The following is an 18496-nucleotide window of genomic DNA, read 5'->3' as shown; positions in this document are numbered from 1 at the left end:
ATCGCGGAGGTAGATGAAGGGTTAACGAGAAATAGGTATGAAATTGTGGACTTGCTGTTGGTGATTTCTACTCAAGCGGTGATTTTTAGAAGATACGTACCTGCTTGTGTGTATATATATGATTGTTATAACGAGTGACTTTTAACGTTAACAGATAACATTCGCGAGTACGTCTGAAAGAGCATCGTCGCTCATAGCCGAAAAAATAGCTCATAGGCCAAAAGCCTGTTGGCCGTCGAGAAATCGATGATTTCGGCTATTGGCGACGCAGCATTCTCCGAAACAGGTGAATATCGCGAGATGCGTCGACATCGACAGACATTTATTTCTACGGATACCTCAAAATTATTTGACTCGATTTATGAATCTTCGGATACGTCGCTTTTCCGACAAATCGAAGATATGCGACAGATATGTCATTTTACGAAACTAGACGAAGTAGAAACGAAACAAGCGTAGAAAATATAGCTCGCATACTTCTCCGCGTAACGTTTCGAAAACGATAATTCGCGTGATTCGATGATAGCTATTCGGTGCTCGGTAGCATTTTCAAACCACGAACGCTAGTTACACGCTACTTGTCGTAGACACGAGCGTTTGTTCCATTTGCGGGAAACGTAAGCGACGCGTGGCTCTTTTTACGGCACTCAAACTATCTCGCACCACCTCATCGTATATCTAAATAATCAATTTACTACTGGCCATAATCGTAACCAGGAGTTAGCGAGTTTATGTCAGCCAAGCCACCGTAACTACGTGGCTTCGCGAAGCATAAATATTATGGAGTATTTCGTATAAAATAAAGCAATAGAGTTCGGAGTTATTCTCTTTCCCTTCTTCAAACTCGCCCCGCTTCCGTTTCTCTTCCTTTCTATTTTAATCGCCTCTAATCAACATCGTTATCTCATTTCGATTTTAATCGGGTATCGTATCTATATGTACATATGCTTTGCATTATTAATATTTTAAATATTTATCAACGAATGAATTTCATTCCGATGCCTTCGATGACGTTTAACAGAGACGGAAGAAAGAACGTAAGGTGCAAACACTGTCCGAATTTCTACCGTGCTTGATCGTGCAAGTGGCGTTATCATTTTTAATTTCATTTAATTTTGATTCGATCGTTTCGTTATCATTTGTGATTGCGGCGATACCAAATGCGTTTAAATAAATCGTGAATCTTAATTTCCATACTTTAAATGCTACCACCGTTCGCAAACGAAAACGCGCTAAAATTTCTCGTAGCGTTAAATCAACAGTGGTTAATATATTATTGACGAAGATCACGGTGTTAAATTCGTTTGTTTATTCTAGTTTGATTTTCTTTCTTTCTGATCGGACATACCACGAAGCTTAATTCCACGATCGATTGAAAGTTCGTCGAGAAATAATCTTTAACGTTATTTCCTTCTTGTTACGATTCAATCAGATGAACGTTATTTTACGAGCATGGAGCAAGTCAGATAAACACGATGGAAAAGGTAGCAGTGTTTCTTTCCGAATATTTTTTAACTACAATCTAGTCTTCTTATCGGACTAATCACTAGTAAATATCTGGTAACGTTGCATTGTACTTACGTTATGCCTCGGTGACCAGGAATTGCACATAATGGAGGCATCTTCCAATATACGACTCTGCAAAACGAAAACTTTCGATTTTTAAGTGTTTCATTTGACGCGACATGTTTGTATATTTTTGTTCCTCGTCGTCTCAAATTATCACTAACGATTCTTTAATTACGCTTCCATATCTTTGTACGATAGTCGATAATCGATTTTGAAATAATTCGATATTGTTTAATATATTTATCCAGGATCGAAACGAGCAAACAACAAAACAAGCATATACAAGAGATACGAGAAGTTATATTAGTTCCGAATGTATTCGAAGATCCTTTTGCACGTCCCAGGTGTCATTGAACTCCTAGAAATAAATGTCGACTGACTTAGAAAACCGGTGGAGAATGGAAAATTGGAAAGATTTTACAGCGTGACGCTTTCACCTCGATAGTCTGTCTAGACTAGACGTTTTAAATATTAAAAACTTTTGAAGCGAAATTATATATTCACAGACATCTTTCACCGTCGTATTCGGATGAATAACTGCTAAATACTAACAAAAATATACGTATTTGTACGATCGAAGAATCGTGTTTTAGTAGTAGAACATTTCATTTTGCAAAAATATGGAAAATAATATCAACTTCAAAGTTAAAACAAAATCACATCCTATTAATGTCATTGGCAAAACACGAATGTCCCTAAGACGTATACTTTAAAGAATAAACGAGGACGTACTTATATAATTTTTGTAAAAAATTTAATTTATTCATTTATCTTTCGTGATATTTATGAGTTTTTACGAAAACTATGTCCTACTATGTAATATTATTACTACGTAAAAAAGCGAGCAAAGAATAATAAGAAGATTTAATAAATAAAAGACAATAAAATAGATATTCGTGGCATTTTTATTTATTGTACCGAATAAAATATATATCGATGTATTTGGATCGTGAAATTTAAACAACAAACGAAATCTTCCGCGTTAGATAGATATCGAATGAATAAAAATGGAAGTGAAATCTCGACCGAACTTGCGACTATCCAATCGAGTTGTCTATTATTCAAAATCGTAGTACTCTTGCTAAGATGATTATATTCGATTCCTCGCAAAACACGACTCCAACAATTCTTATAAAAAAACACTGCAAGATTTTTGACTCCGTATCCGAGAATCTTGGCAAAGGTACGCTTGCGAGTAAAATATTATCGGTAGTTTGAAGAAATAAATCAAAACTGTCCATTACATATATACGTATATACCTTCGTAGAATAATAAGGTGAAAATTCAAAGCCAATGCAAAATAACCAAGCGCCTTTAAGACGTAACAATCTTGCAGCTTATAGACATGTACATAGAAAGAAAAGTAGAAAAATCCGTATACGAGCAAGCGACCACGCGTTTAGGCTGCAACAGCGACGAAGAAATCTCTATAAACCAGCTGGTATAATCCACGCGGCGAAATATTTCTCCGAGCTGACAGAAATTCATGCATATCGACGCGGTTTACCTGTCAGCGGGGCTTAATATTCATCTGGTTTGCATATTTTATTCCTGGCAATCGCGTAATATGTATATTTAAAGCGCGGTACTAAGATTGACAGAATCGGGCCATTCCGGCGTCGCGACGCCGCCGTCACAAATTAAATGAGTCATTTTAGGAATCGAGCAGAATTAGGTAATTCAATATCTTTCTCATTAGAGTGTCGGCCAATTCTGAGCTCGATCGATATCAATGACAATGATCGCATCATTATAGAAGTCGCGACTGATATATGAATTCTTCATCTCTGCACACCGACGGTTTTCATTAAATTGACAGATTTTTCAACTTGCTTCGGCTATTTTTCATGACAATACTATATCGCGATATCGGTGTTTCGCGAATATTTTATACGATCTTGTTGCAACACACATACGTACATACATATTTATACATACTTGTATATCTTGTAAAAACGAGGCGCAACGATTATTAGCTGAAAATATCGATACAAAGATATCGACTCTCGCTCTTTCGTCCCACTCAATTATCGAAATTTTAGTCGGGGCATTTATGTGCCTATCACACCCGATATCGAACTTAACTCTGTAATTACCGTAATACGGCAATATCGAACATTTCGCTCGCCTATTGTAGTTCGTACTCGATAAGTTACTTTCGTAATATATATTGACTCGCTTTTACTAAATTTATCTAAACAAATCGCCAACGACGCAACGATACTTTTTCACTCTCTAAATTCGAATTTAGCGAAGTCGAAGTTGAACCCTGAACGCTGAACGCGTAGCCAAACAACGAGACCGAGGAATTTAAAAAATAGAGTTGATCTATTCAGTTTGTAAACGGTCGTTTGTCCATTAACGGTAAAAAGGTAGCAGCCGTGAAGCAAACTATCGGTACTGTATTTTATTCGATGATAATCCTAATTTACGTGGAACCACGATTTCCGCACCATCGTGATGCAAGACGAGCAACCGCTGTTTACCAGATTAACCAAACTGGTTAGGTCAAAGAACGTTATTCGTACTGTTCTATGGAACAGTCATATGTTGTTTATTATTCTGCGGCTTACTCGTATATCTGAAACATCGTTTAATATATGCTTCGGCGAAGCCCAAAATTCTACTCTGCTAATTATTCAACGTACCCGTGTAACAAAGGAGTTCGTACACGCACGTCTACGAAGTTGTATCGACAAAAATGCTGTTTCATTTCTCACTTTTTTATCGAAACTCTGTAAGTCTAGAAACGTTGTGACGCGTGAATCCCTGTGCGTATACCTACATATCTCTACCGTTCGCAGGTGTGTCATCAATCAACGCGTACGCGGCTGTGTTGCGCGTCTAGCGTCTATGCGCCGAGATACTACATATGTACCTTGTGTATGCTTTGCTAGAAGTTGTACACAGTGCATCGAGCGCAAATACGAAGCTCGGACAACATCGATAACACACACGCATACGTAAGTAATGCACAGGCGGATAGGGGCGCATGTATGTCCGCAAATTTGCCATTGTTTCATTCATTGAAACCTTGCTTTCTTCTTTTTCAAAATTTTAAACCTCGACTCCAGTGAAATGGAAATATTCTAATTTTACTTGACTTATTCTTTACTTTACTTCACTTTACTTTACTTTCTTCTAATTTTGCTTTACTTAACTTGTGGCACACGATCGAAGTCAACGATAATATTACTTGCGCAATTAAACAGAAAGGTTTTAACGCGACACGTATAAAAACGAGAAGAATCTATTGGATGCAAAGATGCAACCTTTTTAAAAATAGCTGACGAGTCGGTCAACTTATGCGAAAAGCTGTGCGTCAGTGCTCTAATACTTGCACCAGCGATGCAAAAGCAAATAGAAAAACAACATTGATAACAGGGGATCGATCGACAACCCACTGAATTCTAAAAGTGCTTTTCGACAGAAGATGGGAGATTTGACCGATCTTGTTGCCCCTTGTAATTTTCAATCATAGAATACATCGTATGTTATTAAAATTGTGGTACTGTTTACAACGTCTGGAATATTTTAGGACTTGACAGTGGCAGTTCAGGGATAAATATAGCTGTAGAACTCCATTTGGGCGTAAGATATACTTACGCGATACTATTGACGCGATGTCGACGGAAAATAACAAATTTTAATTAAACCTTAAAAATATTGGGAACATCGTATAATTATATGCACATGTGATATGCACATTACGAATTTATAGATTGAAATGAAGCATTTAATCGAAGTGTAAAAATAAAAGAGTCAGACGTATAGACTGCCGCTAAATTTGACTGTTATTGCATAAAAATAACTTGTACTTTATTATTTAGCAATGGCATAAATTCATTGTTTAGTAAAATGATACACCGAAACTATGAATTTCTTAAAAGGAGAATTTAAAATAGAGCCATTTGTCGAAATCCGAAGCACGTTGTGACATATTCATCAGCTTGGACTCGGCTTATAATTATAGGAAGATCCAGCGATAAATGATCATTTGCTATTAATAATTTCAAGTACATACGTGTATTCTCGGCGATTTTGTTTAATATAATAACGGTGTTATTTTAGCATCGAGCGAAATTATGTGCAAGATCGGTAAGGGGATTTTAAAAATAATTCGGATCAAACTTTCCTACGCTTTATCACACGTACGTAATAATTAACAACGCAAAACATATTCACAACGTGTTTCCTTTACATCTCTATAGCCAAGTAATAAAATACAAATTCTTCTCAACCTTCTACCACATACCAAAGACTCTTCTACCGACCTAAAAATCGCAAATTCATCGCATATGATCGTATACCTATTTCAACGTGCAAACGATAAAATACAAAACCTGTGTTCTCTATCGCGCCCACTGTGAAAACTTACACCGGGCAACAAGAGAAAAACCTTTCGATTCATCGTTTATCCACGTTATTACGAGTATTTCAATTTCCCGTAGAATTTCGAATTCTCGTTCCGTATGTACATATGCGCTGGTGTATACTGTATACTGTATACTGTATACTGCATACTGTATGGTGTACGCCGTATACGAACTTTACAAGGATGTGTCTGTGCCTGTGCGGATTGGTAGGCTGCGTCGCATCGCGTCGCCTCGCGTCACGTCGTTGCTGTACGTATAAGAGATGGTATATGTGCATGCGTGCGTGCGTGCGTACGTGCGCGATGTTCGTGCGTATCACGTGCACTGTGCAGTGCACTGTGCAGTGTGCACTGTGCACGGGATACGCGTATCCGTTTCCGAGACGAAACACATTGGCGACTCTCGTACGGGCAAACAGCCGCAGTCGAAACAGTTTGCCCGGCTAATTGATTTTCCTTGGCATCCTCGATTCGGCGTAACCGGTCCATGCAACGCACTGCACCGTCCAATATGTGGAGACAAGCGCTCGCACGAGCACACGAACGCGTCTACATCGACAAATTCAATCGGATACGGAATACTGCCGTTTGATTATCAGACAGGGCTGCGCCCGGCCGATTGTAAATCAGTCGGAAAACTCTGCGCCGCGGGATTATACGGAACATCGTCGATCGTTTCCACGATCGATCGGATATCGTTGTACCGATGCCTTTGTACGGTATTTTGTACTTGGAAATACAAGTTGGCAATGTATGGTATTATCACTCGTTACGAAGGAACCACTCATAGAGGATTCGCGAAGGAAAGACGAAATAGGTTATCCTCGGATACGAGGGAAAACCGTACACTTCGAATTCTACGTTTCTGTAACTCCGTTCTTTGTTTATTTTATGAAACGAACTATGTAATCCAAATTGTATCGATTTGCGAAATGTCTCTACACAAAAATATAAATATGCGACGAACCTTTTTTATCCACTTTTATCGGGAAACTTTTGTATTTTATTTTCGTTATTCTTCCACGTTACTTGCTACTTCTATCGAACTATTAACTATTGAAAAACGATATACATAGTTGATGATAGCGCGATATACGAAGAAGAAAAATAGAACAAAAATAGAAGTTTTATTCGGTATATATCGCAATATCCTTAAAGATTCGAAGTTACTTAACATATCGAACCACGAAAGGCAATGAAAATAAAAGTTTTGGTCCGGAAAAAGAAGAGCGATCGGACAAACTGTTCGTGAGAGGCAAAGGACGCAAGCTTCTTCGCGGAAGTTTGACTGATAATTAACTAAATTTACCAAGGGTTGCGAGTCAAAGTGTGAAGTCGTGTTCCAAGTCTTTCTGCACTTCGACGCTCCACTACGCTGGTTAATAACAAATGAGCCGAGCTTCGCCCCTTCACTTTTGTTATAATCGGGGACACTTGCTCCCTTACAGTTACTGTCTACCATTCTCAATTATTCAGTAGATTCGTTTGAACCATTCTAAACATCGCTTGGACGTCCTTCTCCTTCTCCTGCTCCTTCTCCTTCTCTTTCTCAGTCTTAATACATATCTCAATTTTCATTATCGTTTTTTCTATCTCTACCAACCTTAGAAATCCTTTCCTTTAGTCACCATCGTAAAGGTATACACTTAAAGTTTAACATTTTTAAGGAAAGTGCACAAAATTAAATTCTCTTTCGCCATAATTAGTAAAATTCTTACGCATAGATACATACGGTAAAATAATAGAACGAGATTCGGTATAATTTTATCTACTTGAGCGTAATAAATAATCGTTTAATTTATCGTTGAAATTATTTACAGGGTGTCTATCCAGTACGGAATACATAACGCTTAAATTTTATTATTGACCATTAATTTTTGTCAAGTTTTTACTAAATTCGTGAAAAATTAATAAAACACGTCCATTAAATTTACGATTTTATCGTTAATAAATCATACAATTTGATATATATATATATATTTGTCAAAATTCGGCAAGAGAAAGATAAATCGTAAAGTTATATTTTAAACGATGTATTTTAAACGATTTTTTCTCACGCAATTAATCTATAATCAACAAAAACGCAGCAAAGAAACAAATAATTTCTAGACGGTAAATCACAATATGTACATACTTTGAATCGCATATTTCCTGCCATTTCAAAGTGTGTAACGATATTTGATATTTTTGCAAGTACGTATGTTATTAAATAACTGGCGTGAGAATATATGAGAACCGAGTTTTCCAATCGTAGCAGAGGTGGAGCGGATAGATAGCCATGAGAATTTATGTTCACGCGAGTCATTACTATTTCAAGTGAAAAACACGAATCTTGACGAAGCGCGAAGCGTCTAAGAGCTACCTAAAGAGAATATATGAAATTTTGTAATGCAGTATTCTGATTCGTAGACGCTCCTTCTGGTCCCGAGTCAACTCTTTACCTAACGATTTTTTGCTTTTAATACAGAATGCGATTAAGATTAAGTTGCCGTTATACCAGGGAAACGTCATTTCGCTCGATCCATGCTGTAAAACGAATTACTCCAATTCCGAGAATTTTCCAGCATAACGTTACGTAATTTCTTTTCCTTATATCCATACGTAATTATTATACAGTTTTTCTTTCGTATTCTTTTTATTTTTTTGCACGTTTTGCAGGATCCTTTGTAAATAAATAAGTACATAGGATGGTCCGTGCATGTAGAACGCAACGATGTTGCTTTATTATAGTGCTTGAATAATTATAATCGTAATTAGAGGACAACACGCGTCGAGCATAAATTTATTTATTTAACGGGGTTATTTTATACTTAATTCTTAAGTATTTTCTTTTTATACTCGTTATATCAGATAATACAATACGCGTTAAATAAAAATACAGATTCATCGAAATACCATAATATGCGAGTTTACCGTAAAGCGTTATCGAAGAATTTCAAACAAACGTCGAAAGAAAAATTGAACAAGTAAGTTCGTATATTGTTAAAATAAAATGTACGCTATCGGCACTTCAAATTTACATTACCGATTTGTGCGAAATTTTTGTAACGCTTACGTGGATGTGAAAATAAATTATAGTACGACCATGCTTCGGAAAATCCTTGTTGACGTACCGTTGCGTGGCGTCGCATCGCGTCGGAACTTGCATCGAACTATTTCTCTTTATACCACTGTTGTTAATGATTATTCTACGATTAATATTTAACGTTTTCCAATAATTAACGAAGAAACTACACGAATAACGTTATCGTAAACCGTTCATTTTTCTATCGTGTATTATGTAGTTATCCAATTCATTTCTTATTCATTTGCGTGTTATGCGGTACATGTATGATTCATTATGAAAAGTGTTTCGATCAAGTTCATTACAAAAGCGTAAACTTCCAATACTTATTTAAACGTGTAACTTTCTGAATCGTTTAAAATCGATAAATCGTTTAAAAGTATAACTATTATAACTATATAAATTTGCGCATATTTTTGTTATTTCATACGGAAACGCATACTTTGCCTACGATAAATGGAATATCTACGTTTACCTACTATATTCTACTAAAAAATTTACTTAACAGATTTGTACACGATGCATCTAATTACAATTAAACTATGCTATCATTCGACGCAAGTTGTCAAATCCCCTGTGCATCGTTTCCATAATTTCGATCCTTTTGCGATTCTTTGCACAGGATCGTTAAATTCTTTCGATATTAAGTTCTTCTCTATTATCAAAAATTCAGCCTTTCGATATCACGAGGAAACGTTGCTTTTGATTTATCGAAACTTACTTCGATATCCTATCCTCGATAAAAACAAAAATATCCGAAGGATCGATGTGCCTTGTGCAAAGCCAAAAGGGTATAGGTGTATGGGACGCGTTTAGCTTTCCCACGATCTGTCATTGAAGTGCTTTATCTTCGGTCGTGCATGATTTAATAATACCATGCTAATTCGATGGTCAATAATACATATAAAGTATACTGAAATTATCATTCGAATCAATATGAAGCCGCGTACTGTTGCTGCAGTATCATAATTGTTATCCATCACGTGATGCATGAAATCTAGTAGAGAAATTGCGGTTTTCTAATCTAAGTTTTTACAACGCCGCTCGTTTATCGACCAACGCAACGCTACGTTGCGAGTTCCGAGTGTCGTTCGTTTAGCTTCGAAACTTTCGTTCTTCTTACGTGAATCGTTCTTTTTCCTTTTTGTTCGCACGCTCGTATGCGGAACTGGTGGATTATCGAAGATCCTGACATCGTCGAGCGTTAAAGGCGCCGTATCGTATCGTACAAGCACGAACGAAATCACGAATAGTTGCGAAAATAGCACTTTGTGCTCGTCAGCTGACGAAGTAGATGCCTTTATTGATACGAAATTTCACTTGTCGCTGTTTTATAGCTATTTAAATTTATGCGAACGGAACAGCAAAAGGCGACGAAACAAATTTTACATATTCGTCAGGATGTATCGTCGTCGGTGCATTGTCCAACGATTTTGACTTTTCTTCCACGGTACTTGCACGGAAACGCATAATATTGAAATTATTTGAACTTGCATCGGTAATTAGATCGGTCTTGCTACGTTCTTTCTGTCGTTTTTCGTCTGATTTGATATTCTTCGAACGTTAAAAGATATCTCGAGTTTGCATAAAATACGAAAGAATTGTTATCGATATGCCAGATTTCTCGTTCCAATTTTATGTTAAACACCTACTTCGAACGATAAAAGTCTTTTCGTTCGTTGAAATACGAGCTAAATGGAAATACCTTTCGATTAATTTATTTTAATTAAAACAATATCGGTTTCCAGCTCGGTACGATATCTACGTTCTCCTTCGACTTTACAAATTTCCTACTCTTTTGATCGCTCTCCTGTACGTACTCGCTAAACGCTCACCTCGATTTATTCTATTCTTAGGCGTTGTGAAATATTCTTAACATTTACATAGACAAGTCGGTACGTTAAGTACATACGAGTATAGCTACGAGACGCTTTCAGCGTGCAACCCAATTACACGTTCCATTTCAAAGAAGGTATCGAAAATTGTTGCACAATCTGTGATCTGGCTACGATAATATACAGGGTGGTTGGTAACTGGTGGTACAAGCGGAAAGAGGGTGATTCTACGCGAAAAAAGAAGTCGAAAGTATAGAATAAAAATTTTTCGTTCGAGGCTTTGTTTCCGAGAAAATCGGCTTTGAATTTTCGCTCGGTACGCGTGCACTTTATCGCGTCTCCTTATAACGAATCTCACTGTAGATTTTTAAAAAAATTAAAAAAGAAAAGGAAAATAAAAAAAAATTTTTATTCTATATCTTCGACTTCTTTTTTCACGTAAAATCACCCCCTTTCCGCTTGCACCACCAGTTACCAACCACCCTGTATACATTCGTGTTAGTTGTATCTGTATTTTCTAATCTGCTCGTCGATTCTATCCTCTTGCTCTGCACCGAACAATCTCTATCGATCTGATTATCAGCGTATGCGTTATACGTGTATCGGTAATCGGCGAAAGAATAGTCGATAAATCATATTCCATTAAAACAATGGAACCCCATACGAAGGATAATTCGCGACAAGATCTAAAGATCGGAAAGTGGAACCGCGCGGTCTTCGAAAAAGTGGAATTCTTATCGGCACGCAAGGGAGTGTCGCGCGGCCGATCCATAAATCATGATGATTCGCTTTATGGTATCTACAGTTAAGCCAAAATTGACGGTTGCCAAGCGTAAAAATCAGTGATTTCGTTACCACTATGTATCGAGGGATAGACACGCTCATTGGCTACGTGCTGTTCCGCCCCCGCAGCCCCGCCAATCAGGCCAGCCGCTCTCTCTCATCGATCCAGACCATCTACACTCTACGCTCTACAGTTACACCTACGCTATACTCTGCCGCCATACTCAACTTGCCCATTCCCCTATCCTTCGTCGACCATAGATCGGTCTGGTCTAATTGTAAGACTCGGCGAAACAAAATTCTATGCACGGCAGAAATTGTTGATCAACGCTACTCGATCGGAAGGTTGGCCGTTGGTCGCGTCGCTTGACAACGTGCCAGAAACAACTTACGCTCGAGGTCTGTTCGTCTCAGGAAGATTCTACTTTGATCGCTGGTAGCAAGAGCCGTCGTTCGTCCTTTCGATCGAACACGCGGAAAGGCTTTTCGGTTTCTTCTCTCCATCGGCCAACTTATTTCTCACCTGTATTTACATATATCTCGTAACAACGTAATTTTACGTATGACAGAAATGACTGTCGTTGACTAATAGGCAGTATTGGCCAGTGGTTGTGTCTGTTTTTACGTATAATACACGTGGGTATATCTACTCGGTCGATGTAACGTCGGAAAGATGGATTTATGTTTCGACAGAAGTTGCAATTCGATTCCTTTGATTAAAATTAAACGAATATTTCAATTATTTAGGAAGTCGCGAATAATTAAGGGATCGTTTCTTTAGCGTGCAAATTCAACGAATAGGAGAAATTAAATCGTTATTTGGTAGAACAAAAACGAATGTATAGATATTTGTTAAGTTTGCTTGTATTCCTTAAGTAGAAGAAATTCATCAGTGCGTTAATTAATCTACGTCGATTTAGCTTTATTCGGTGCTTTTATAAAGCTTCGAAATACGTAGTCGTAAAAGTTTGAACTAATTGTACATCTAAAATAAAGCGAACTTAAGTCGATCTACTTTCAATTAGACGAGGAAGACTTCTCGAAGCAACTGTAATTTATAGAACAAGAAAAGGGTAGAATAATTTAACAGGAAAACGAGTTCATATTTCCTGACGTTCATTGTATAACTAAGCAATGTAAGACTGTAAAACTGCTTTTGGAACGATATTAATTATTAAACTTCCAAGTAAGCTTAATTTTACCTATGACTTGTTTGCGTAGCTTAAAATTGAATTCGTAAGGAACGAGTATCGTAAAGAAATGTTTCCAAATTAGGAAAGACGAACTTTTATATTATTTAGTCGCTTGTTTCTATTTTAGGGAATTAATAAATAATCGTAACAAGTAGCTAAAATAAAAGTGAAGTTAGATTCTCGAACCGTTGTATTTTATTAATACGTATTCACCACGAGGAGACAAAGTTAGTAGAAATAAAAATATACAAATACAAATATCTTCTTCTACCGGACGATAGAAGATGTTTAAACGAAAGACATTGTCTACGCTGCTTGAAGATTTTGAAAATAGTTTGTGCTCCGCTAAATGTCGCGATCGAACTAACAATTATACATCGGAACTTGAACGACTCGACGTTCGAACAAAATGCTGAAACTGTGTCATGAAAATAATTATTTATCCAAATTGATACGAAATGAAAGCTTAAGCGCAACGAGATCTCGCGCTCGTCGTATCGAGGCTACGAAATTAGACTTGTTCTCTGAATTATCGAACATTGATTTCTCTCTGTGTATTTGCAAGACATATCAATTATGCAAAGCAGGCTGCCGGATGCTATGCTGATTGTATAAAACAAACGAACGCGACGATTTTGAAATTCGAGTCGCTTCGACATCTTGCACCATTAATTACCGATTATTATCGAAACTAGCGAAAAATCATCGACCCTCTAAACTGTACTAAACGCTACACCGATCAAAACTCAAATACAAATACATTCGAATCGTTCGAACGTAGTCTGAATTATATTTCATAATTACCGTCGTTGTTAGGCGATAAGAAATATATTTTATGCGATGGAAAACACGTTGGACACGTTATATATCGTTAAGCGAAAGCAATTCGAATTTTCGTATCTTTAAATAGCTTGTAACAACGTCTAGAAATATATTGGCAAACTTTTCAAGAGTATCGTACTATTTGTTACTCCAAACGAAGTGACCAGTGCGGCATTTCGCACGAGACTCTCGCAAGCGCGATGAATTGTTCTTAAGTATGACGGAGCGATACTCTTGCGTAATCGTTTCTCATCCATCATGATTATTTGACAACAACGGGTGTAGATTTCCCAGACGAAAGGATAAATTTTGTTGTACATCCAATACCCATCGTACATTTCGTACTCGAAGGATTATTAGAAGACAGCGATACAATTTATGAATCGTTATACATTAACCAGCATATCGAAATAGCATGGAAGTCGAGGAAATTGTTTTTCAATCCCACGTTTTAATCTAAATTTCTGTCTGACAGAGTCGTAACGTTTTAATACGTAAACGATAAACCACATCGATCTTTTTAATTTTTTACATTAACGCTATTAATAGATGACTGTAGAACTGTCGTCTGTACATGTATTATCAAACCTCGGTCTAAATAATTAGTAGTTCAAATGGTATTATACGGTACAAATTAGCTTTGGATGATATTTATGATTTAAGAATACACATGCTCGTATTAACGATATGTACATACGTAGATCTCGTGCTAAAACATAACGTAGATCGTCACAGGAGTTCACCGTCCTTACGCGCTGTGTACTTGGTAACACCTTGTCGATTATTGCCCGGTATACGTCGAATTTTTCGGAACGATCGTACATCGTTCGTTGATCGAAAATTGTAAACGGTCCTCGAGCTTGTAACGAACGTATCTAAAGAGTAGGCAATCATCGTTCGAGAAATTTCAACGTGTACCTATGCGTACATACGTGTGTACCTCTGTCTACGTAGAAGGCAAAGAAGTATCTTTCGATGTGTTAAACATTTTCCAATTAAAAAATTCCGAAGGCGATCAATCGCAATCGTAAATACATCGGTACAGATTCTACGCGAATCGTGACATTTGATAAGAACATTTAAACACCAAGCTGATAATCTATCAATTTCATCTTATGTATGATGGCGTGAGAAGGAGGCAAGACCAGAATAAAAAATATACAAGATTTAAAGGAACACGCGACAAGAATCCGTACTAATCATCAAAAGTGATTATCTACGTTAGTTCTATCTGGTTAACACGCAGCCTCGTCATTACTGCGGCCGCGGTAACGACCATATATAAGTATATGTATAGTATACGTATATGGCGATGGCAGAGTTTCTCTAATGGAGGTCCACTTCCATCTACTCAGCCCCGCGCACCTATCCGCGCAACCCTATCTACGCCACCACTCCGCCGACTAAATTCGCCCTCTCTTTCCCATCTTTGTCCTCCTCTCGTTCGTCCTCTATCCTCTTCCCCATACGCTTTCCTCCCCTTTCTCGCATCAGGCTATCTTTATTCAATCTTTGCCTCGTTTTCTCTCTCTCCTTTCTCGGACTACGATTTCCACGTTCTCCGCGTTCTCCACCTTCTCCCCTTTCCCTCCGTAAGTATCGTCTTTCTCATCCAGCTTTCTCTTGTTCGTCGATTTTCTTCGTCCATCTGTGCGTTTCTTCTTTCTTCCGTGCTTTCTCCCTTCGATCGTTTGCTCTTCCTCTACTGTATCTGTAAAGACCAGTTTCTATGAAACGCGATGTTTCTCCATCTTCCGGTAAATCGACTTTAAAGAGTATTTAATCTATCGAGGACCAACGTTGCGTCAAATAATTAACAAGTACAGCGTATTTTCTTCGAGATTATGGCAATTAGAAACGTTTCTCCGAAACCGTCTGTATTTGTAACACACCTTGTCGTTAAATACGTTGTCTGCGCTTTAGAACGTTTGTCGATAACGACACGAACGTTTATCGCGATACATCCAAGTGCCACGATCAATCGCAAACCAGCAACGATAAAGACAAAGACGAATCAATCTGCGTTATTTTGCAATTGGAAGAAATAAGCGTTACGACGTTACGGTATTCAACGTAGAAAAGAATCTTCCTGATCGTCGCTTCGTTTCATATTCCTAAGTAACGCGCTTTCTTATCTTCTACTCGTTCAGAGATATCGGTAGATACGCTTCGTTCCCAGCAGACCGTCTTGTTCGTCGTTCGTCTCGCCTCGTCCTTATCCCTTTCAAGTTGGCCAAGTGGTGCAGTGGCACTTTCGTCTGACTCTCTTTCCACCTCTCACTCTCGAGCTGCGATGTTACACGTCATTTCAGTTCGCCGGAATGTCGCGGCCTTCGTTTTCCATTTTCGGTGCTCGGCGTTCTTCGGCAACGCTTGTCGTGGCTGCCACACCGCGCTGGAAACTACTTTCCGGACCTCGACTGCCGCACCGAGGCCGCACCGAGGCCAATTAATAAAATGGAATCTCCCAGCTACAGTTTTGACTTCGTTGCGGATAAATTAGAGACGATTGTCGCGTAGCCATTAGACGTTCGTCACCTTTTTTACAAGAATCATAGGACACTAATCGGATTAAGGTTCGTCTTTTACTTTCTTTCGATCGTCGATGAGAATGTACCCTACGGAAAGTTAAACGTGAAATTTCATCGTTTTTTTCGAATATCGAAGACATTACATATGTACACGCACATTACGTATATATCAGGTCGGTGTAATTTGCAATTTCGTTTTTTCAAATAAATCTTTAATAAAACGTATTTAAACGAACAAAATTCCGTATCGTTCAGTGAACTTTTTCCCAACGACTAGTTATCCTCGTTATTCCTAATTTACAAGAATTAGCAATTTTAGGATTCGAATATTCTTCCAACGAAACTGTTAGAGTTTCTTCGCTTTCGCGTACTTCCTTTCAAAGTAATTCACGTATTGAAAAATTATCTAAACGTGGAGTAGAAACAAAATATGAACTAAAATAACTTTGAGTCTCATACGTCGTGATAATTGACGTTTTTACAAAATTATTTGAACAAATGATTTAACTACGTGGTCGAATTTTGTTTTAAAATGTCTACCCTACTCTACCTGTACGTGAACGTACTCGTATTGTATTTAAAAACGATTCGATGTAGCATGTACCACTTTGTATACGAACAAAGAATATAAAAGTTCGGTAGCAATAATTTTGTAAATAGCGACTTTGCTTTTCATTTGTCGAATTCCAGCTTTCAACTTAAATTTATCAGGCCCATACCGAGCGTACGTACCTTTTGACGAAAATGTCAAACTTTTATACGCGAGTGTTAGTGTAACTTGCTAGTTACGGGTATTTTATCGACTTTAGCTACCACCCAGAGCTACTCGTGTATTCGTTTCAACACAAAAATCACAGTTGACTCGTGTCGTTATCGAATAACTTGTACGCAAATGCACGTATTATCGGATTTTATCGCGTATTCGGCTGCAGAAAAAAGAGGTTTTCTCGACATTGAAAAACATTTTGCGAACGCAGTACTCGGTTTTTAACATTTACGTGTACTAAACATTCGCATTGTTCTCTCTGCGCTGAAAAGAATCTTTGTTGGTGAAACGAACAAAAAAAAGAGCGATTTAAATTCGCAGCCACGGAATTTAAAGATTCCATTGTTGGGCCACTATAATGTCATTTTATAGGAAAATACTAAACTGTTCTCAACCAGGCTTTTCGATTCTTTACCGACGATTTGCTTTCTGATTTAATAATAATTACCGCTGTTTGCCTTTGCTTCCCGTTGATTTTAAAATAACGACGTAAACGATTTCTGTTCGACGCTTGTAACGCAGGATAGCCGAAATTATAGCAGCGATATTAAAGTATCGTAATTTATTTTATTTTGAGGACAATTCAAACAATTTTTAATATTCTCGAGAACGTAGAAAAACTACATTTTAAGAAGCAATCGAAATATTTCTATGATTTCTGTTTCAATCGTTATATTTTTGCAATTATTATTTATATTATATTATTTATAACGATTAATTTGCTCCATATCTAAATTGCAAAATTCCAAACGAATTTTAATATTAGCGTGTATCTGCTAAACGTAACGCGACAGTTAAAGGAACGAGTTTATGGTAAGAAATAGAAGAATAAATTCAAGAAAATCATTTAACAACGATAGCCCGTTTCTACGAAAGTTTAATTCATCTTCTTATTACCTTCGTTCTTCGTGTCGAATAAATATTTAAAAACAGCTATTAACCCTGTAGTTATTTGGTTGATCGTTGTGTCAACCAATGACTGATCTTAAAGCGAGCCTGTGACACTCGCGCGAGTGTACGAGTACACGTCAAATATATGCTAACGACGGAAAGCATGAATATTTCAGGGTCTATACGCGCTAGCCACGTACCGAATAATAAGCGAAATCAAATTGGCCGCCGGCCTGCTCATCAATAGTTCATCACTTTTGCAGACGTTGCGCTCGTTACAAGCTACGAGCCTGTTAGCGGACTCGTGCTTTATCGAATAATACTGTTTTCAAAGACGCAACCGGCTCTCCGTGTTTCTCTTTCTCATTTGCCGTCGATATTACGCATTCTCGAGAAAATGTAATTTACAGGTTTAACATTTAATCTTACGAATTAAAGTGGAAATTGTTGAGTTTAATTTTTAGAAAGCACGAAAATATAATTGTTACACACGGTAGTATATTACAGCATACATATAAAAGTAACACGTACATTATTTACGAACTTAAAGTATAATCGCTAATAAATTTATTTAATTAATTTCGTTTCGATATCAGATCATTTATACGTATACGATTATTTGTCCAAATTGTACATTTGCAAATACTCGATATTCTAAATTTCTAT

General features: G+C 37.4%; 1 protein-coding gene across 2 annotated transcripts in view; it reads right to left on the bottom strand.

The window, feature by feature from the left end:
- Positions 1-18496, bottom strand: part of LOC126871494 (inhibitory POU protein) — a 53860-nt gene that overhangs the window by 17094 nt on the left and 18270 nt on the right. For both annotated transcript variants that reach the window (XM_050630402.1, XM_050630403.1), the window contains exon 2: positions 1582-1638. In XM_050630402.1, coding sequence (XP_050486359.1) covers positions 1582-1638 — 57 coding nt within the window. The remainder of the gene's footprint in view (positions 1-1581; positions 1639-18496) is intronic.

The sequence above is a fragment of the Bombus huntii genome, chromosome 11, assembly GCF_024542735.1.
Source record: "Bombus huntii isolate Logan2020A chromosome 11, iyBomHunt1.1, whole genome shotgun sequence".
Taxonomy (NCBI): Eukaryota; Metazoa; Arthropoda; class Insecta; order Hymenoptera; family Apidae; genus Bombus; species Bombus huntii.
Note: the sequence above shows the minus strand (reverse complement) of the source record. Positions and strands in the feature narration are given on the sequence as shown.